Source organism: Toxorhynchites rutilus, chromosome 2 (assembly GCF_029784135.1).
Source record: "Toxorhynchites rutilus septentrionalis strain SRP chromosome 2, ASM2978413v1, whole genome shotgun sequence".
Classification (NCBI taxonomy): Eukaryota; Metazoa; Arthropoda; class Insecta; order Diptera; family Culicidae; genus Toxorhynchites; species Toxorhynchites rutilus.
This window is the reverse complement of record NC_073745.1, coordinates 122,217,154-122,240,531: the sequence shown is the minus strand read 5'-3', so window position 1 is coordinate 122,240,531 and position 23,378 is coordinate 122,217,154. Positions and strand designations below refer to the sequence as shown.

At 39.1% G+C, this 23,378-nt stretch overlaps 2 protein-coding genes across 11 annotated transcripts in view; one reads left to right on the top strand and one right to left on the bottom strand.

Moving 5' to 3' along the window:
• The window catches only part of LOC129765037 (hormone receptor 4), a 480,990-nt gene extending 463,601 nt beyond the window's left edge, over positions 1 to 17,389 (top strand). For 9 of the 10 annotated variants that reach the window (XM_055764854.1, XM_055764852.1, XM_055764857.1 and 6 more), the window contains one exon: positions 603 to 17,389. In XM_055764854.1, coding sequence (XP_055620829.1) covers positions 603 to 683 — 81 coding nt within the window. In that variant the 3' untranslated portion in view covers positions 684 to 17,389. The remainder of the gene's footprint in view (positions 1 to 602) is intronic. The other variant, XM_055764860.1, reaches the window with a different exon arrangement.
• A 2,798-nt stretch (positions 17,390 to 20,187) lies between these two features.
• On the bottom strand, positions 20,188 to 22,617 carry LOC129766093 (uncharacterized). The gene has a single exon (XM_055766549.1). It carries the CDS (start codon positions 22,615 to 22,617, stop codon positions 20,188 to 20,190), a length of 2,430 nt encoding a protein of 809 aa, XP_055622524.1.
• Between the last annotated feature and the right edge of the window lie 761 nt (positions 22,618 to 23,378).

Sequence of the window (23,378 nt, the reverse complement as noted above, 5' to 3'; positions counted from 1 at the left end):
TATTTCAACTCATTTTGGGCAGTGAATGTTTTCGAAGCGAAACAAACGATACTTCGAGTTATTGCCTAAATTTGATATCAAAAGCTTCATCCTTATAGCAATTGTACAAACAATACATTCATTTTTAAATGTATTGTAACATTTTGTTCGATTTTTTGTGATTTTGTTCTTTTGCTCTAGAACGGGATTCTTGAATCACAATTTTTCGATTAATTTGTTTTAATAAGTTTTCCCTATCTTTTATGGTTTAAATTTCTATCCAAAAATTTAAATCAGTTGGTCGTGAACAGTGTTCACAGTTGATTAGACCTTAGAATACACAACATAGACTATTTACGTTCGTAGGCACTGACATTGACACACGCACTATGAGTGGAGTGAAATTGGAAATTGTCGCAATAGAGAATGTTATGTTTTAGTAATAAGAAGCGATAATGTGTCGCTATAGGGAAAGGTCGTTATAGAGAAATGTCGCAATAACGAAAAGAATTTCTATGCGATTTTGAAGGGACCTTTGGACGTGTCGTTATAGAGAGATTTGTCGCTATAAAGATTGTCGTTATAGAGAGCTTTGACTGTATCTATTTTCATTCTGTTCACAGATACAAACCGCTGCCAGCTTGCTCCTGGAAAGTAAAATGTTCTACGTACCATTCGTGTTGAATTCCGCCAACATTAGGTAGCAGATGATCGAGCGAGGTATGATTGAGCCCCTCGAGCATGAACAGCAGCAGCAGCAACAGCAAAAAGAGCAACCACAGGAACCGAACCAAATGTCCGAAAGTAGCAAGCATTCATCTGTACACACACCGTTATCTTCAGCATCACTCCGTCAGCAAGTGATCGATCAAGTGCAACAGCAACAGACGTCAGGGCATCCGAGTTGTCATATATCGTCGCCCCAAACGACGCTGCAGCGACAACCTCAGAAACAACAACCATCAACTGCGCCGTCTTCAACTGTTGTCTCTGCGGAGCAACAGCAACAGCAACAACAACAGTCGCTGCTAACCTTTCAACCGATGCAATCTCAGCAACCACAGCAAACAGAGCAGTCGCAACCGTCATCACAGCACTCACAGCAAGCGCTAATCAACGCAAACGCCAACCGTAGCGGATCTGTGACCATTTTCGTCATCAAAACCGTGTTACCTGATGTGTAATTTCAATTCCTGCAGCGAGCGAGCACCGAAGGTTGGTAAGCTGCTTCCCATTTGTTTTTATAACATTCAAAATTCATTACTAGAAACAGGATTTCTTAACGTAGTTCAATTGGCAAGTAGAATCGGGCACCACCCCAAAAGGGTGGGGTGGTGCGCCCCCCGGAATTTTGAATTACGGTCGAGTTGAATCTCGGTTTTATTTTGTTTTTGTTTAGTTAACTTTTTTTATCTTGAACTACTGTTCTTAATTCGATTTTTTACAATTCTCGTTGACCGTTGAAGGTGTGAACTAAAGAGAAAACAATTTTTAACGTGGATAGAGTAGATGTATTTGCATTATATACACACACACAAGAGGAGTAGTAGAAGAAAAAATAATATTCGCATATACACTCATATACACAATCTTTGTTACAAGCATGCAAACAAAAAATCCGATCGAATGGAAAAAAATGTAATAAAAGAAAAACATCTTAACCTGAATGTATTGTGGATTGCTGGGAGAATATTTGAATATTGACGAACGCGCTCCAGAAACTGTGCGGCCTGAATGCTTGCGCAATGATTGTTGGGTAAAATGAAGAAGAGAAAAGAAAAAAAAATACGAACACACACACAACACAACAGCATGGATTCACATTCGAGGAAAATATTTTTCCGGTACTAGGAAGTCTGAAATTGAATGCCTTCTATATTATAAATAGAAAAAAAAACAAACAAGCGAACGTAGGTGTAACAGATAACAAAAAATCATAATAAGAAAAAATTAAACGCGGTATAAAGGTAAACAAATTTCCCGTTTCAAAAAAAAAACAAAAAAATCATAGGTAAAGGAAAAATTGGTACCGAAACAAAAAAAAGTCGTGCGCGTAATCGTAAATGAACACATATATTTTTATATATTTAATTGATCGATTCATTGTTGTTCTTCTTAATATTTTTATTAGCTAATTTTACAAATGAAAATGAACAAGAAGAAGCAGAAGTAGATACGAAGTAGACGGACGCAGCAAAAAAATCCGTATATTTGTATTTATGAATCAAACTATTTGAAGACATTTAAAAAAAAACAAAGTGAACAGCAAAAAAAACATAAAATAATCGAGCCACATTACACTGAAGGAAATACTTCACGGGAAATATGTGTATAATGTTGGTTCAGACACCACTCGCCAGCAGTGCAACTGAATCATCTTTTCACTGTAAAAAAAAACGTTTCACCCGTTTTGCTTTTATCTTATGTTTTATACCGCAAAACTTTTAGTTTTTACTTGAAACTGGATGCTTTTAGACTTTTTTTTTGTTGTTCTTATCGATTGTAACAAGTGTTCGTTCATTGCGTGGAAACGCTTTCACTATTAAATGGAATAACTCTAGGTGATAGCTAGTTTTGAGTAGTTTGTAACGAGGCATAGGTAAATACCGATTTAGTTAGAGCAAACGAGAATGGTGGTTTTCTTCAGTTTCCGCGGCGACATACAGTTTGCTAATGTATGCGGATAGAAAGGGAACTTTTTATTTGACAGACATCACAAAACAGACGAGAAAGAGTAATGTTTTTTTATTCAACTAAAATGCACTAGTTTAGATTGTGACGGAGAATATGACCAAAACTGATACATTATTCCTGCTGTTTTGTTTTTTAAACTCACTTCTAATGTACTTTGTAAGATACAGGAAAAATCCTTTATTTTTAGACGAATTATTTATCCCCGTTTGTTTTGTTTTTAATCGCAGATGAGGAAACAACTAATCCGAAGCTGTACGAAAAACTAGGAGGTGGGTTATATCTGTGATATAACCGCAAGGTGGACGTAGGACTACCGTTGGCTTAGTAATCATTTGTTTGAAGATACATCTGAATCAATTCTCAATTGATGAACTAATGGATATTTTGAAAAATTCCTGAACGTTCTTCTTGTAAAAGTGTGGATGAGTAATAGTATTTTTTGGGTTTCGAAAACTAGAGCGTTACGTTGGAACCACAAAGAGCCTCAACACTTCTTTGTCGAATGACGAATTGACATGATAATCACTTCATTCGAAAGATCCAATGTCTACAGGTTGTATGATTCCAAAGCAAACTATGGATAGAGTCGAATGAACTGAAAAAGTTTAAAGTATTTATAATTCAAGACAACAACAACAATAACAAATTATTGGAATCACAAAAATATATAAGTATGGGAGCCTGCATGAAATTACATTTTAGTCATTACTAATATGCGGGTGATGCAAGCCGAAACCACATCGGTTATCTGCCTGCCTATTTAGTACATAAAATTCATCCCACTTGTTTGCGTGGTTCTATGGGGCTGTCCACATACCACGTGGACAACTTTAGGGGAGGTAGGGGTTATGAAAATGTCCACGCTTGTCCACGTAGAGGGGGGAGGGGGTATAGACTTTGTTCACGTGGACACGAATAATAAATACTTTTACAAATATAATCACCGACACATTCCAAATTAAATAAAAACTGTTCCATATTCAAGACTTTTAAAACCTTCCGTCAAACCTGAGTATTCCGTATTGATCAATAAACGGATTGAAGGAAGGAAGGTATTGTATTATAGAGACTTTAAACTTTTGCAGTTCATTCGTCTCTAGCCTTGAGAAAGGCCCTTTGAAAACTCTACTCTATTCTACTCCAGCGCTACCACCTCCGCCCTCTTGCCTTGAGAAAGGCACTCGATCCCTCGCCGTCCAGCCCGTCCAGCAACGATGTTGTCCAGTCGGTGTCCACACAAAGAATGACGGAGAATGACGGATTGAGCTGTCTGAGAGTGCTTCATATAGTTTTACTAATATAATTCTTCATTGAATACATATCCTGAAAATATCTCACGTAAACTGTGAACGACCGAGCTATTTCCTATGATCCTATGGCTTCTATAGATAGGGGTAATGTTTAAACGTTCATAGCCCAAAACTATAAAAATTCAACGATTCCATTATGGTTGAGTTTACATGCTTTTACGGATATGGCTTTTTCCATCAAATATGATTTTATATAGATTTTGTTCTATCTCGCGAACAGTTGGTCTTAGGATAATAATGTCTGTATATATAATATTGTATTTCTTTTTTCGAAAAGTTGCAATTTTCGAGGTATTGGAATTTAGTCGATTTCTAGGAATTAATATTTACATTTGCGTAAAATGATCCATGCACCACTAGTCGTCAAACTTTAATCAATTGACCCAGTATTTTAATATTTATTTTTCTGAAAATTTCGCACAGAATGCAGTTGTAAAACATTTAATTTGATGGATTTAAGTACCTATTAGAGGTGGAAAAAACATAAAAAATTTCGTTTTTTCATTATTTTCTGCCATGATAAGCTTGTTTGTTTCTATCAACGAAATGAAGCTCTCTCCCGCAAATATGTCTCATCTTTCAAATGAATGCAATTAAATCCTTCTAAGCACACTTTAATTTGGGTCAATTTAAGGCAATAAAATAGGTCGCAAGAAATGTTCAATAATTCTTTCATAGTTGAGATTTGAGCTTGATTTCATTGTTGGGAATGAATGAATTGTAAGTTGTCTGATGTTACTTTTCCCCGCTAGCACTTTGAAAGTCATCTAGACACTCAAAGCAGAATGTTAGAAATCCCTTAGAAAATTCTCCGTACTATGGCGGAAAAGGTTTCGTATTGCGCTACCGTCTAAAGGTGAATCCGAAATACAGAGTGAATATGAATCGTCATTTGCAGTGATCGATCATATACCGGAGGGGACAAAGAACTGCACTCAACAAAAAAATAGAGGAACGGAAATAGAGGCGAAAGAACTGCAAAGTTTAAAGCCTCTTAAAAACAAAGATAGAAGAAGGAACAGAATGCGACATAGTAAATTTTGGGTGATTTTTGGAACGCTGTAATTATATAATGAAACAATGCATTTGTCAAAGCAATGACTGGATATTGTATAGAACATATTCATACTTTCACAACTGCCAATCGATGTGCTCTGTGATCGTTATATCATAAAATATTCATAATCCAAGGGGAAATGATAATTTTTCATTCGATCAAGAATATCTCTGTAGTAAAATGTTCGAATTAATCAGATTATTTGCATTATTACTGGCGAAGATGTTCATGAATTTCCGGATTTCCACTCTTCTGAAATAAAGCTGTGAACGTAAATTAATTTTCTTGTATCAAATATGTAGAGCCTGATCACGAACGTCACTTCACGGTGAAAACGAAATGAACTGTATGCAATTTGTATTTTATGTGATATCAACACATTTTTTGCAGATGTTTAAAAACACGGATACTGAAATTGTATTTAAAGATGATTTTAAATTCATTTTTTTTTTCGATTGGCGTTTGCAATCATGATTAGTAAACTCAAGATTAATCTTTGAAATTGTAAAGTTTATATTCAGATGCGGATTGTTCCTCACCTGCTCAACTGTACATTGCGTGAATCCGTGTTGGCAAACCAGATAACCTTTATATCAAATGATGACAAAAAATATTGTATACTCACAAGTATTTCAAAATTAAACTCATATGAAACATGTGCTTTGTACTTTGTACTTGCTAGTCATTTCTCTACCATACAAAAACAATGGGCCACAGCAAAGCAGGTACAGCAGGGTACAGCTAGTAAAATTTGAAATAAAATAAACTTAAATGGAGTTAAAATGCAATTTAGGCGCAATTCAGTTATTTCCCCAATTGTTTTAACAAAAAAAAGGAAAAATGTCCACGTGGACAAAAGGGGGTAGGAGTATGAAAATGTCCACGCTTGTCCACGGTGGGGGAGGGGGGAGTCTAAAATAATGCTTTTTCTGTCCACGTGGTATGTGGACAGCCCCTATGTCTATTCCATTCTCCACTGTGCCACCCGCGTTCCACATATGCATGTTTATTCGATTGTGTCTATCCTTTCTCCGCCCTTCGCGCTCATTCCACGCGCGGTAAGAGGTGAGACCTAAACATACATTTTTATCACCTCTCGGATGGCCCAGACGGCGCTCTCACCTTGGGTCTTATCAAAATATGGTTCCCACGAAAAAGGTTCAAGTGGGTTAATGTCATCATTAACCATTCCGCGATCAAAGTCGGGAAGCCTATGTGCTTCATTTTTTCAATTGCATAGGCGTGCGGTACAGTGTCGAAGGCTTTCGAAAAGTCGATATACACAGAATCTACTTGATTACGCGGTTCGATCTCACGGAACAGTATGCTGGAGTAGCACATTAGGTTGGTCACCGTTGAGCGATGCGGTAATAATCCGTGTTGATAGTCAGAGATAATAGGCTTTACAGCATTAAGCATGACGTTGTGCATTAGAGACTCGAAAACCTTTCCCAAACAACTGAGAATCGAAATTCCTCTATAGTTGACCACATTGTATAAACTGCCGGATTTGTGGACGGGAATCATAGAAGCGGTTTTCCATAAACTTGGAAAGCATCTCTGTTCTATTGAACTATTAAATATCATCGTCAAAGGAACCACCAAAGATGCAGCGCAGTTTTTCACTAACAAAGGCGGCAAAGCATCCACTCCAGCACCTTTTGAAGCATCCAATTTAATCAGTGCACCAAGTACTTCATCGTTGGAAAAGTCGAACATCAGAAAGTGGATATTATGAGAAGGCAGGTTGTGGAAACATCCCGGGCGAGGTATAAGTGGAGTTGCACGGTACACACTTTAGAAAAAGTTGGAGAAGAAATTGGCAGCTTCGTCGACTAACGTTGCCGAAGTTACGACGACGTCGCGGAACATTTGAGCGAATAATTTCGGTCAGTTTGTCGCGGAATAGGAGAACATTTGCGTCAACAGACTGTCTGTTCAGAAATTGAAAAAGAAATTTTTGCAGGATAGTTGTCCGACATTCTTGCTACATGTCCTGCCCGGCGTATCCTTCCAGCTTTGATCATTTTCTGGACACTGGGTTCAACGGTGAGTTGCGTGAGCTCGTGATTCATCCTTCGCCTCCATACGCTGTCCTCCTGAACACCGCCGAAGGTGATTCTTAACCTCCGTCGTCCGAAGACTCCTCGCAGGTCCTCTTCGAATATTGTTCACGTTTGCACTAAGAATATTTCGCACGTCTAAGTCTGTTTGATCTCAAACGTTTATGAAGGCCATAGTAGGTACGACTCCCGTTGATAATGCGTCTCCTGATCTCGCGACTGATACCATTGTCAGACGTTACCATTCTGCCAAGGTAGACAAATTGGTCCACTACCTCGAACTCATCGTCGTCGATCACTACGCTTCTACCTAGTCGGGCTCGGAAGCCAGCATGTATTGGGTTTCAGACGCATTGATGAGAATCAATGTTCAACTCACTCTGCTTCGTGTTTAAGTTGGGTGTAATGTTCAGCTACAGTCTCAAATGTTCTGTCGGCAATTTCTACGTTATCAGCGATGCAGATAAATTGACTGGATCTATTGAACATCGTACCACACAAGTTAAACGCTGCTCATCTGATAACATTCTCTAGCGCAATGTTGAATAGCAGGCAAGAGAGACCATCACCTTGGTGAAACCCCCTGCGGGACTCGAATGAATCAGATAATTCGGTTGATATTCGCACACAACAAACTTGCCCTGCTTTCGAACAAAAAAATCGATGTCGCCAGAACACATAGTATTTTGCATCAGCTTCTGGATCATGTGAGGCTTAATCATTGCCAACCAATGCATCAAACTCCTCCCATAGAGATGACCGCTCTTCATTACCAACGATTTGTGGTGGTTTCGCAGGTGTGTAATCTAAGGACGTCATTCTTAGCGTCCTTATCAACGACTGTTGTGCATTGTTGTACTTTCTGTTATCCCCAAAACTATGCTGCTTGAAGCGAGGATTCAGCAGTAAACTTCTTTTTAGTGTTACTAATTCCTCTGACTCAAGTTCTGAAAAATGCTTTACCAGCTCCTAAATCAATTCATTACAGAGCTTATAGTCACTAGAACTAATTTCTCTTGCTCCATATAATGTTGAAGATGTCGAATCATCAGTCGGGAGAGCACAGCAGTGGCTGTTAGATTTTTCGAACAGCTGGTCGTTAACTGGTTAATAAAGACATTGTAACAAATGAGCTCTTGTAGTAAACATATTATTAAAACAATAAGTTGAAAAAACTTAAGTTAAACGGTTCCGTTGTGATTATAAACATAATAATAATACAGATAATGTATTTCTTGGCATTTGAATTAATTTCCAAAAGAATGGACTAAATGCAAATAATGTGTAATAACTGCTAACTGTCACCTGTCCAATTATTGCTTAGCTTTTAGTATACTATCTGTGTTATTATTATGTTCAATCGCAATGAAATCGTTTAACTTAAGTTTGTTTTTATTTATTTCATTCTATTAGTCAAGTCCTTTCATTAGATACCCATATTGATGGGGTTTCGAAAAAATATTGTTGGTGTTAAGTCAGACCGGACTAAGAAACAAAATAAGAAAAAATGAGTTAATAGTAGAAAACAATCAAGAATTTGTCAACCTACATTCTACTTCTATCGGATAACACTTATGTTGCATACAGCCAGGTTTATGGCATAAATTTAATTTGACTGATCAGCGAAAACTAATAATAGTATGCAATCAGAGTAGACTAAGTGCATACAACCACGACCATAGTGGACCAAGTACTCATAACCAGTCGTAAAACCCTCTTGATTGACATTAAAAAGGTATATTTTGTAATATTATAATTACACGACCTTGTTAAAAGTAATTAAGAGCTGTAGAAAACCAATTGGGAAAAACAATTGGAAACTACTGAATCGACACAGCTTCAAACTTTGAGTTCGATTCACTCGAAATCATAATTATGTCACTTAGTCCGGTCTGACTAAACACCGACCATATGTAGTCCACCAAAACTTACAAACATAAAAACAAGTCAAGCTAAATAAAATCGTTCAAAAAGCAACTTGTCTATAACATAGAAATAAATATTTTGATGAAAAATTTAGAATGGGAAACATATACTTACCTGTACTACCGCAGGCCACGGTTCGTCAGAACGAGCAAACGGTGCGATGAGTTGCTGCCTGCATTGTTTATTTTTCCATTCTTTTTGGGTTCCTTTATGATAGAGCATGTGATTAGAACACACTCTATGTATATACAATGAATCACGCTTTAAAACGTGATCCTTACCGCGACACAGACAATTAACCAACTTTTCCGTGCCCATCTTGATAAGTTCCGCTCCGATGCCATTTTTGGCAGACGATTTGTTGTTCTTAAGCTGTTTGATGGCATTCCTAACTTCACCTATCGTTGGGGGGTGGTACATATTCATTATTCACTGCACCAACGTAATCGGTTCCATCGTTATCAGGTGTTCATCGAAGTGCTGCCTCCACCTTTCGGTCACTTCACGTTTGTTCGTCAGGATACTCCCATCCTTATTCCGACACATTTCTGCTCGTAGCACGAAGCCTTTTCGGGATGTATTGAGTTTCCGGTAGAACTTTCGCGTCTCATGAGAGCGATGCAGCTGTTCGAGTTCATCACACTCCTCCTCTTCCTAGCGCCGCTTTTTTCCTCCGCTTCTGTCTGTATCGTTCCACGTTCTGAAGGGTATCCTGACGCAGCATTAGCTCCCGCGCAGCGTTTATCTCATGTAACACCTGCTGACATTCATCATCGAATCTCGTACGTGTCGCTGTGTCCATCTGCTGAAAGAACAACTTACCGAAGCCGGGGGCTACGAGGTCTATGATGGTGAATTGATAGAAGGATTTCGACAGCTCACCGGGATTCCCCACTCCGACATCAAGACGGAGCTACGAGACGAGACGAGTGTGTCCTGAGTACTTTCCTTAACGCGGGGAACAAGGTACGCGCGATCAACACATTCGCGGTTTCCTTGCTGATCTTCAGTTTTGGAGTAATCAAGTGGAGTAAAACTAAGCTCTGCACTTGAGTACCGACTCATCTGTAATCTGCAGACAGTGGAGGAGAAGATTGCAGCTCAGAAGCAGAAGAACCCGTGGTGAACTCTCTTCAGTAGTAGAAGCCTACATGATAGCCATCCAGGAGAGAATACTGCTGACAAGAAACTGCAGGCGGTACGTCTGGCATCAAGACGTTGATGACAGAGCATATTATGGGAGGCTGTCCCGTTTTGGTCAACGCAGCCTACACCGAGTGCCAAAACAACGTGGCCCGTATTGTCTATCGACAACCGGAGCTCCAATGTGGTCTATTGGAAGACAACGTACCCAACTGCCGAAACCTGCATGCACCTGTCCTGGAAAATGACCGTTTCAAGCCGTACTGGGATCACACTGTTCTGACTGCCCTCTCGATCGACCACAACAGTCCAGATATTATGGTACAGATATTATTGGTTTTTGTCGATATTTGGTCTGGCTCCTCTCTGGAGCCACCAATATTATCCAGGGAACTTATTTCCCTGGTTTTTGTTACTTCTCGAAATCTTGCCTTAAGGGCTCTCTTATGGGCTAAACTCCTAGACTTCAGCAAACCCCGACTAGGGCATCACCTAACCCTTCAGAATCCGACGGCTCCAGAATGGTCCGCCCGAGTGAGGTAAGTGATCTGCTTTTCGGTTTAGGATTTGCTCTGTTATTCTTACCAATGTTTTCGAACTCCTTCTCTGTTAGGAGTTCTGGCGTTGCAGATATTGGACTCGGCTGGTTGGGTTCGACTGGCTGGACTCGGTTGATTTTCTTGCTATCATGAACCTTTTGGTTTGTCTAACTACTTTGAACTGAGGATTTGAACTATCTTATTGAGTAAGAATTCGGACTATATATACACGAATTCTTACTCAAGCTTAAAATTAATAGAAAGAGAAAAGATCTCCCTTTCCTACTCAGATAACCGAAATCGCAACAGTTATCTGCCTGCCTATTTGCTACTTAAAATTCAACCCACTTGTTTCCGTCCTTCGTTATTACGTTATTAAAGGGGCTCAATTTGGTGAAAATTTGACGACCTAACTATTTGCTGATTACCAGCAAAGGAATCCCTATCTATATTTTCCTGTTCTACTCCTCCACTACGCCACCCGCGTGGGATCCTAAATAAACATTTTTGTTTCTTTGCCCTATTCCTTCTCTGCCCTTGGCGCTCATTCCATGCGCGACAAAGGGCGAAACCTGAACAAAACAATTTTCATCACCTCTCGGGTGGCCCATACAGCGCTCTCGTCTTGGGTCTTGTCAAAACTTGCTTCCCACGAAAAAGGTTTAAGTGGGAAATATCTAGCTAATTGCCGGCAATAAATATTTACTTCTATTCCTTCGTCTAATGCGCTATCTTTGGCACGCTTTCCAGCTGCCAGCAGGACATTATTTTGTTTTTCAAATGCACGTTGCGCTACAAATTTGATATTTTATTATTTTAATGTATTTTTAGCCCTGCTATCTGAGCTGGGTCGTAACAATTTCCCTCATTGTCAAGAGATCCCAAGAATTGTTGCAGTCATTCTCTCTGGAACAATCCCGAAGGCACTTATGGAAGCGCTAAAGGTATTGAACATAGAGTATGAATTGACCGGCATCCAAAAGTCGGTCATCCTTAGTACCTGCGCGATTGTCCGACAATTTCTCGGCCAGGACTAAAAAGCACGTGCATGCTGATACGTGCATTCCGCAGAAGCTAGTTCCCCTTTGGCATTCAGAAGCCCGGGGCAGGTGAATATTCTGGCTACATTCATAGGCCTTCATAGGTTGATTGGCCATCACGCAATCACACGCTTCTGTATATTGCCCATGACAGTGAAGGATGTACCTAGCTCATTTGTGTTGCTGCAGCTCTGATGGAAGGTATGACCATCGCGAAAAGTACGTACTGTAGAACCTCTCCAACACACTTCCTGCAGCACTACGATGCCTAACTTGCGGTTCTTCAATAGATCGAAAAGCACACGAGTACTTCCGATGAAACTGAGAGATCGCCAATTCCAGGTCCCGAGTCTCTAATCGTTAGTCCGTTGTCGTCGCCTGGATCTTTGTCGATTAGTCCGGTTCAAATCTGCTTGTGTACCGTTCGTTGCATGGTGTATTTTTGGTGCGGCTTACAAAGTCTGCAATTCACCCCACTATTTTGCAGGAGGACCGTCGTGATACTGATGTTTTACGTCCCGAGTACGACCAGGACTGGGCAAAGACGCTTATAGTGGCATCAACTCGCTTAGAGGAGCTGTTTCCGGGTTTTTGCGACTTTTCTTAAAGACAGACAATGCCCACTTGCTCATCCCACCACACCCTAGATCAGTGGTGGCGAAACTGCGGCCCGCAGCTTGATTTGATAAATGATGGAAATTAGTTTTAATCTGAAAAACCCTGTAGTTAAAAATTTCTTCAGAAAACTGAGTAAAAACAACTGAGTAATGAGTAATGAGTGAGTAATTTTTGTTAACCCTGTGTATTCAAGCTGATAATTGTCTGTTTTTTCCCCATTTTTTCTATGCAAAGTCATCCATCTGACAGCTTTTGGTAACTCTTGCAAGCAAACATGTGTTTCACCTGTGTTTAGTTTGGAGCATAAAAGAAAATCCTTTATTTCGGTTTTCGGTTTCGGAATTTGAAGTGGAGGAAGAATTTGATTTGACTTTTCTTAGGAAAGGAACGATAAAAAGCATCGATATCTTTAACGTACCGCGTAAAGTTCAACAGAAATGCTATCCTTTGTTGAAGAAATTTTTCGGTGCAGTTTGTGATGGAGCTCCTGATTCGTGTTGCAAGTTTTATTTTGGTTTCGCTTTCACATTAATATTGACTGTTTATCTTAGTAATAAACGAGTGCTATTGCCCATTTTCGAAAACATCCCGAAATTTTGGAGTAATACATTGCATCATACATCAGGAGAAGTTCTGTACCAAAATGTAGGGATCAAGGTTGTCGTAAAGATTTTTTCTTTTTTTTCTTTCTTTATGAAAGAGATTTTCAGCCAAAGGCTAGTTCATCTCTAAAATGTCGTAAAGATTGTAAACTACATCAAATCACACGCATAGAATCATCGTTAGTCCAAAGCTTTTCTTGAAGATTTTAACGCAGAGTATGGCAACATTCCATCTTTCACTTAAACCGGCCGCGAATTTAAAGAACGAGGAATGCATAGCAGATCTAGCTTTCCTAACGAGCTGCGCAAGCCATCTGAACAAGTTGAACTTGGGCCTGAAGGTGAATCGGTTCACAAGTCAACCAAATAAAAAAAAATAAAGTAAACTCATGTTGTTCAAAAAACAAATAGAAAAATTTAATTTTGCCCATTCCCTGACACTGAGAATTTCCAAAGTATCGTCAACTAGAAAATATGTTGACGCACTTCAGGCGATGGAGGCTGATTTCTCTTGCGTATTTGGGAACAAAACAAAATTCTTCAAACTTTTTCTATTTCATTCAGTTTCCTTGATGAACATGTCTTCTTAAAAATGCAGATGGAACTCATTGAAATGCAGTGTGATTCAGAACTGCGTGACAAATTTGAAATTTGAACCATGATCTTTTGGATTTCTTCTCTAAATCTGTTCCAGAAGCACGATTTCCAGGACTATGAAAACATGTTCTTCTTATTGCTTCTCTATTTGGATTTGGATTCTATTTATTTGAGAGAAATTGTTTTTCGTTACGAAACAAGTTGAATCGAAATCAATGACAACAAACTGGCTCAGAAAACTTGTTCAGGTAAAATGGAAATGCGTTGAAGCATGCTTATCTTTCAGCATTTTCTATATTGGAATGAAGTAATAAATATTGTAATAAGATTTTTAGTGACTGACAGAACACCCAATTTAAATGAGATTCCTTCTCATTTAATGGAACAGGATACTTACTTATTTGATGAGAGCCAATGAACAATTTATTCACTGATCTGGGAGTATATTCTTCAGCTTTCCTGTTATTTGCTCTTGATCGATGAAATTACAAAAAAAATGTATTTGAAAAACTTTTTCACTTTAAAGCAATTTTGAGTTCTGAAAAGAACTCAACTCTATTCGTTGAAAACGGCTTTTTTCGAAGCCACTGCTGATTTCTATGGCTTTTTCGTTTTCGGCTTCTGTGCACCGATTTTTTGAGAATTTAGTTTTTAGTAGCAGCAGCTTTCTTCTTGCTGGTCGCCTTCTCCACAGCAACATGTTTGGGTTTTTTTTGCAACGGTAACTGTTTTCTTCTCCCCAATATCAGCGGAAGATAATTTGCCAGCAGCGATTACATTTTTTGGCTTCTTCTCGGCGGCTTGTCCTGCCCTTATCCCCGGAAACAGTAGCCTTTTTCGATTCCGGTGCTTTCTTGGTCGCCTTCTTGGCGGTACCATTCTTCTTTCCGATGGACTCCTTTTTGGCCTTAGGGGGAAGCTTGAACACGATGCACAAAAAGTAACAAGCACATAACGCGTAGACATTTTATCTTTCGAATGAAACCGTTCAGCTGGCAAAGAGGTATTGACGCTCATAATATTGTTTCTCCAATGTAACGCTCTCGTTTTCAAGGCTTTTAACTTACACCCCAGTATACAAATGAAAGAGGTAGTCCTACGTCAAAAAAGTATCTAGTTTCGAAACGTTTAGACTCATTTAAAAAAAACACAAAAGTAACTTAAAATTTATGATAAGTATTTATGAACGGATATGTTCGTTTTTTCCGAAATGGATTTTCCCCCTCAACGCTAGAAGCTACGTTTTCCTAGCTTGTACGTGCGTTAACAAAACGTTATGAAACCAAAAATTTAGAAAATGTAATGTTATATTTGTACAGGAAGAGTTGATTAACAAAATTCCCATCACTCCAAGAAAAAAAAACAAAACTAATTTTTGATAAAAAAAAACTCACCCAGCATCTACTCTCTATCTCTATGTCTCCATCTCTGAACACACACAAACACAAAGCTTACACTCATACAGAAAAGAAGAGGAAAAACACGCATCTGAATGGTGACGTGCCGTCGTCGCACATCATCGAATACTACACTTTCACACATCCCCATCAAATCATCATTTACAAGACAGGTAAAATAAGAAATCTGTGTCTGAGACCCAAGCAAACCGCTGATACACGTCACACGTAATGTCGATAAGCAAACAAAATGAAGCGAACAAGTCGGATGAGCTATGTATGTAAATGTATCTGAACGTAAATTTTTCGTAAATGAACACAAAATCAAAGTAAATCCCCTTATTATGGAACCGTTGTTACCAGTGAAACCATATTACTTATTAATTAATTGTGTAAAGGATGGAGGAAGAAACCAGAAAATAAAATAGACTACAAACACTACTATTGCATTCAGCGCAAGAGCGTTCACCACACACACAAACACAAATAAATACAATGGCACTTTCAAAACGAAACGGTGAACTAGGTAATAATAAAAGACTAATAGACACAGAACAAACAAACACACACACACTCACAAACATGCGCTGCGAAAAAAAAACAATAAGTTACCCCGGAGACATGCTAATACAGAAGCGAACATATTAATAGTGAAAAAAACAGTAGTAAAATGATACACAGAACACTGCCACTTGCTAGTAATGAAACGAAGAAATAGTTGGTAAACAAACACATACTAGAAACAGAAACACACGCGTATGCAATAGTTCATAGAGAAGCGATGAAACCTAAGCTACAAACGAAACAAGCTGTTGTTAAATGTTCATCGGAAACAAATTCAAAACCAGACAACAAACAAACAAACAAACAAAAAATATATACGCGAAAGAGAAAGTCAAAACCACAGCTGAATGCTATTCCCAAATGATTGATAATCGTTTCAAAGATTTTTTTTCTTGTTATAATTTTTAGAGAATGTTTTGTGATAAAATACCGGAGATAACTGTTGCTGCCAGAATTTCATATTTCTTTAACTTTATTTCCCATTCGCGCGCCATTTTAACTTTCATGTCACTTTCATGGCACATTATTAGAATACTCATGCGATGACACACGCCCAAAATTCCATACTTAGCCATTAAATTTAAGCTCCAAATTTTTTGTAAGATTATCTACATTTTAAATACAGTGATAAGTACGCGTAGGTTTAATATACTCTAAACTAATGGAGAGGTGGTTCAATGTTACCAGCAAAATACGAAGTAACCGTTGGAAAGTTATTTCTTTCATCAACAGTCATCAATTAGTCAGTTGTAGAAGGATTTCATTACCTTTCGGACATATTAAGCGTGTCATCGTTATGTAGTTACGAACTCGGACCTGCCCCCATCACATTTTCATTTCATCTCCACAATTCCCCACTCTATAGACTTGAACAAGAACTGACGGAAAACTACCTTAAAAAGAGGTAGCGCATAAGTAAAACAATAAAAACCAGATATATTATGCTTCCTTGGTTCGGCACTCTGATACTAGCGCCCAGCGCCTTCCTCCTGCACTGTATTACGCTCCCATATATGTACAATCGCACACACTTATAACGGTAAAATGTTAACGAACAACATACCAAACCAAATAAACGGAGACTGTCACCCCCACACACACACACATACCTTTTTCCCTTACTGTTAACTTGCTCTTTTGTGCTTTCCATTCTCCAAACAAACATCTGCATCTTAAGTTCCGAACAAAACAAATTACACACACACACACACACACAAACATCCATACACTTCATTGGAACGATTGTTGCCATCATTTTTTGTTTTATGTTATTATGTGTTATGTCATTATAATCGTGTTAGCAGTTTTTTTTAGCATTCACACACCCACACTCAAACACCCATTATGTTTTTTTAATTACAACCTATGGCTCATATGTATGTATCCTTTCATTACAAGCGAAATCGTGTTATTAGAGGTAAACGAAAAATAAAAGCAAATGAAATGTAAATTTACAACAAAAACAAACAACCACTATAACAAAACACTGCCGTTTCTCAAAACGATGCTAACCACGTCTCACACAGTGGTTACCACCAATAGGAAGTATAGGACGATGATGAGGAGATAAGAGGAAGAAATAATTATATTGTAATTATATGAAGAAAAAAACCTAATGATAATGAAGTAAGTAATTGAAAAAGTATGAACTTTAATTACCTAATTAATTATTAAGGGTATACATACAACAGCAAGTAAGGAAAGCCCGTTAGAAATTGTGTAAAAGAAAAATTGAATGAAATACAAAACAAAATAAGAAATGTAGGAAAACTGTTTTTGAAAAAAATAGGAAATGTAAAGAGAAATGATTCCTACCGTTCTTCCGACGGAACAAATAGTAAATTATAGTGTGAAAACAATCACCTTGCACTGGTACACGTGCATGCCAGCCCATGACATGAAACGACCCGTGCAGACAGAGGATGGATCTTGAGAAAAACCAGGGAACTCCAACAATATGGGTGCTCTAGGTATGTGGAGCTCTGTTAACAGGTACGTAATTGTCGAACTGGAATGACTTTCATAAACTTTCATAAACAAAAAACACACATTAACTAGGTGTTAAGGGGTGGAATGATCAAAATTAGGTCAACTTGAATTTAAGGTTTTTCTTTTGAGTGGGCATTCGAGAAAATCCGAACACCCCTCAGGACATGTTTATTTTTCTTGGAAGGTTTAAAATATTTTTTTCAAAATAATGGCCATTAAAAGCTCGCATCATCTAATTTTAATCACATTAGTCATCGAGCCATTCTCGCACACTGCGTGATATCCTACGTTAAGATTGGTCATGTTTGCGCTCCCACAGTTTCACCGACTAATGTGCGATTCATATAAAACGTTACGGAAAAGAACGTCCACGTTCCGTCACCATCTCGACCAATTCACACATGCAGTCTATGCTTGCAGCAGCACCGTCACGTCAAATGTCAAACGAAAGATTAATTAATGTTATTCTTGGTCTCGCCACCAACAACAGTTTTAAATTGCAATGCCCTCTTTCGAATCAACATGCCTAGAACCAGTACTAAATTTAGAAAGTTTTAATGAAAATGATTGAATTATATTATTCAAATGGTTAAACCCCGTAGTCCCGACCCTTATTCAACAACTAGACTATTTTTCTCAGCTAGTCGCGAATGATTTTGACTCCGAAATTTGGAACTACGAGATATGTTGGCGTAAAGAATACAACCAAAATTAAAGCAAAGGTCGAGACACAAAGCCCAGACAAAACCCCAACGATTCGTCCGTCTCCGTTAAACATTGGGCCTGATTCTCCTGCGCGAATGGAATGTGACAGCAATGAGCTTCTCAAAGTCACATGCCCCAAGTCACCGTATCGTCGAAGGCGATTGCCCTGACGTGAGAGGTTCATTTTGGAGTAAAATACCCAATGAATTACAAATGGTGCAGTGTTCATTGAAATATATGTCAAAGCTTGTGATTTTTACAAAGGCTCTATGCATTCAATGTGTTTTATGAAGATATATTTTTTTGATATTAAAAATATTCATTCCTTGTTACAAATATGTACAGGAAATAATTTCGTTCATCTTTATAAATGTTTTCCTCTTATTATTATTGATGAAAAATAATATTACTGGGATAAGAAAATAAAAAAAAATATTTTCAAATCTGTTTTTGCATAGTCCCTTTGCATTAATATGAGTGTATGTTATTTCAATTGTTTTGATTCCGCATTCGTGTTTTGACTTAGTGTCCGGTGCTAATTCCGTAATAATTACGCTAAAAGCTTGGTGGAAGGTTGACTGTTCCTTATAAAATTGCAGAGAACATTAATTTTATAGTCGCCTCACATAAAAGCCATCAAGGTAAGATATATTTAATATCGCATTTAAATAAATTTAAAAGCTGAATTTTATCCATAGACAATGAGCCGATAAAAATGATAAAGCTGTCAAGGAACTTGTAATTCTACTGTCCGAAACTGCGCTGTTATCGTCTGGATTCTCACTGGATGAACCAGGTGTGCACGCATCTCGCATCTGTCTTATGGTCAAGCTGGGTCTTGGAATCGATAAGGACGAAGCTATGAGCACAAATGATACTCCAGCCACAACTACTGGTGAAGATGTTCCTCCACTAGAGTATGATACCGAGGATGCCTCACACATGGAAAAAGTTGATTAAACATATACGATTTTTAACTACTTAAGTAGCTTTTCATAATTTTTGAAAGTTTTTTTTTCATCCCACAGTTTTTATTTTATAAGACTTATTTAGCAATTCAGCTGTAACAGAGCCGAGTTCATTCGTGTACATTTTTTATCTTAAGATAACTTTTGTTGTATATTACACTGTTACCATTTTGAGGCGTAAGAGTATCGCTATATATCGATAAACATTTGTTTTTATCTATAACACAGGCATAAGAAAATTCCTATTCTATCGATGTACAACACATGTCGCCTTTTTTCAGCGTAAGAATATTGCTATTGTTCGAATGTTCACAGTTGGGCTGTTCACAACGGGACTGTTGATATGAGACTTCCTTTGTTGCGTTATTATAGTGCCAATTACCGATGCTGCAGACCGAAAATGTGAGCGGTAAGGGACTGGGATTACCGACACATGATGATTGTTGCGTGGACAACACACGCACACTAAGATGGTCAATTGAGGGGCCCTGAGTTATGAGCTCATGATCGTTCGCTTAGTAGCGGACACGCAACCAATTAGACTACGAAGACCCTGAAAGTTTGATTTGTATTTTTGGAGAAAGGAAACGGTATTGTTGGGGCGAAAAACGATGATTTTTCTATGTCGGACACCGGGTTCTTAGCAGCAAAGAACACTGTAACTATAGGTTTAGCGCAGCCTTAAACTGCAAATATATTTGATTAAATATGGCTTCCATAGTGGAGTTTTCAATTACTTACACATTCGGTGTTCTTACGATAAATTAATTTAGAAGAAATTCACTGATTCAACAAATACAACGATATCTCAACTACAATATGTGAGCAAATACGAGTTTTGTAATCTACGTTTTAAATCTAACAAAAATATTCGTCACTGTTTCAAGTTTGAACTTGTATTCTCTTTAGCGTTCGTTGCCGGAAATAGTTTTCTCTTTCTCTCTCTTCTTTTCGATGACAGCTCTCACACCGCGCGTTCGTCGATGACATTTGCGGTCAAGTTGATTTAGGGTGACCATTTGGAACGCATACTTGGAACAGTGCACCCAGCGGCAACATTCTCCCCCCGTAACACTGGCCATCGGTCCCAGTTTTACTTTCATACTCAACCTCCAATACAGCCAACTTCGATACTGGTCTTCTCAACATCCCCCTGGCAGTTTGTACAATGGCTTGTCGAACTTTACCATCCTTCGCCGTAACAACTTCCTTAACACGTCCACGTATCCAACCATTTCTATGAGTATCATCGACAATTAAGACTAGATCCCCTTCAGCTACTGGTTTCACTTCACCAAACCATTTCATCCGTCTTGTCAACATTGGGAGGTATTCCCGGATCCATCTCTTCCAGAAAACATCTAATTGGTACTGAATCTGGTTCCAGGAGTTTTTAACCGCAGATACTGGATCACTGAACGGTACAGTTGGCTGACGAACACCTCTTGAGTTTCCCATCAAAAAATGATTCGGCGTAAGTGCTTCCCCTTCATCGGCGTCTAAAGGTAGATACGTTAGCGGTCGACTGTTCACAATACTCTCGGCTTCCACAATCAACGTTTCTAGCCCTTCATCATCTAGCTTCCGATCGTTGTTATACGCAACCTGCATGGCCGATTTTATCGATCGAACCATTCTTTCCCACGCGTCACCCATGTGAGGTGCTCCTGGTGGTATAAAGATCCATTTAGTATCTGTGTTGGTGAAAGTTGATGCAAGTTCGTTGTGTATTTCATTAATCTGCTTTCGTAACAAATTCTCAGCGCCTTGAAAATTGGTGCCGTTATCGGTATAAATCTCGGCTGACGCACCACGACGACCGACAAAACGACGAATGCACTTTACGCATGATGATGTAGACAGATTGTAGGCAACCTCTACATGGACGGCGCGAGTAGTTAAACAGGTGAACAAACATATCCAACGTTTTGCCGTACTTCGACCTACTTTCACTAACAAGGGACCGAACAGATCAATACCGACGTACGTAAATGGTCGGGTGAATAACGATAGACGAGCAACAGGAAGTGGTGCCATCTGCGGTACTTTAGGTGTCGCTTTCACAATTTTACACCATTGACATGCTGCGGCTACTTGTTTCACGATCGTCCTCAGTTGAGCAATATGGTAGAACTGACGAATTTCGTTCACCACTGTTTCCGAGTTCCCGTGACGAAAGATTCGGTGAAATTCATCAACAACCATCTTGGTTACTGGATGTTTCTTCGGGAGTATTATCGGAAACTTGACATCGAACTTAGTATGTGGTGCAGCTCCGGTTCTTCCACCGACCCGCATAACCTTATATTCATCTATTACGGGCGTTAACTGGTATAAGGCACTCGTTCTGTGTAGCTCCATTTGACTTCGTGACAGCAAGTCCATTTCATCAGGATACTCTTCCCACTGAACCATTCGTATTAGTGTATTCTTCGCTTTTATCAATTCGTCTTGGCTTAAATAAGACACATCTGTTCTTTCCTTTCGACTTTTGCGCCTGCAATTATCTATAAACCGATGCACGTAAACGACTGTCCCTAACAATCGACGCCACTTCGAAAACCTAGTGAAGTCCACTACGGCAGCTGGAATTGCTGAACTTTGAACCACAAAACACGATTCCTCTTCCCGTTGATCCAATGACTTAGTCTGCTTTGGCCACTCTTTTTCGGACAGACGTAGAAATTGCGGACCTCTGAACCATTCACCCTCGACTTCGGGGCACAGGCTCTTTCCCCATTTCGTCGCTGCATCCGCTGGGTTGAGTTTACTGGGAACCCATCGCCAATCTGCGACGTCCGTTGTTGTTAAAAGCTCACCAATTCGACAGGCTACGTATTGCTTGTAGCGACGGTGATCTGCTCGCAACCATGCCAAAACTGTCGCGGAATCACTCCAGAGAAATCGTTGTTTCACTTCGATGCTGTGACCTTCTTGTACAAAGGACATCAAGCGACTTCCAAGAACTGCTGCTTGTAGCTCTAGGCGTGGAATTGAAAGTGGTTTAAGTGGTGCGACCTTCGTCTTAGCGGCAACTATTGTACATTTGACATTACCTTCCGCATCTTCTATTCTAAAGTAAGCTACAGCAGCGAATGCGGCTTCACTCGCATCAACGAAAATGTGGAGTTGAAGTTTGTCATAGGTTTGCTTGGTCGCATTCAAGAAATAGCATCGAGGAATCCTTATGGTACTAATGCTGAGGAATATTCCAGTCCACTTGATCCATCGTTCAAATATGTCTTCTGGCACCTTTTCGTCCCATTTCAATCCAGCACGCCACGTATCCTGCAGTAATATCTTCCCTTGTACGAGGAATACGCTAAGGAATCCCAAGGGGTCAAATATTCCCAATAAACATTTTAGCATTTGCCGCTTGGTTGGTCTATTACCGCTATCAATTATCTGCTGTATCTCATCCTTCATATTATCGCAAATTTCAGTTTATCTTCAGTCGTCAGCCAAAACATTCCCAACACTCGTTCACTACTGACCGTTGGATTCGAGCAGAGGTTCTTGCTATCCAAAGTTTCCTTCTCCTGTAATTCGCTGAGCAACGAAGTGCTGTTTGAAAGCCAATTTCAGTGATCTGCTTTTTGAGATTGGACGCGAGTTCTGGATCTCTAATCATCTTGCGTTCCAGGCATTCGAAACGCTTGACCGCCATCTTGTGACTATCTGGGAGCTCTACGTCATCATATCTCCACAATAGACCTGTTTCGAACCTTTAATGTGGGATGACCTAGGGGAATAGGCTCAGTCCTAATATGTTTTGTCAAACTCATCATATATCGGATAAATTGACTCGAAATTGGTTATTGGTTCTCGATATACATTTTTTGGTTGAGTAGAAAATTTCTGGTTCACAATGGGACTAACTAATGGCTTACCTGCTGGCATTACGGGGGACACAGAGGGAAAGAGTTTACTTACAGTAGTTGTTCCATCAACATTCAACTTCGGAATCGTTTTGGAAATCGCGCCAGTATATCGCTGCTGATTTCCACAGGGCTGCAAACTATTCGTTACTCCGTCATTCGGCTGCGTCAGAATGTGCTGTCCACCTGCACGACTCGTACTTTCTCGATCAATAATGTTGACTTTGTCAGTTTTGCCTTCCACTAAAAACTGATCTCCTCCGGCCGCTTCATTACCAGTTGTGCAATTATCCGGTTGTTGTTCCACCC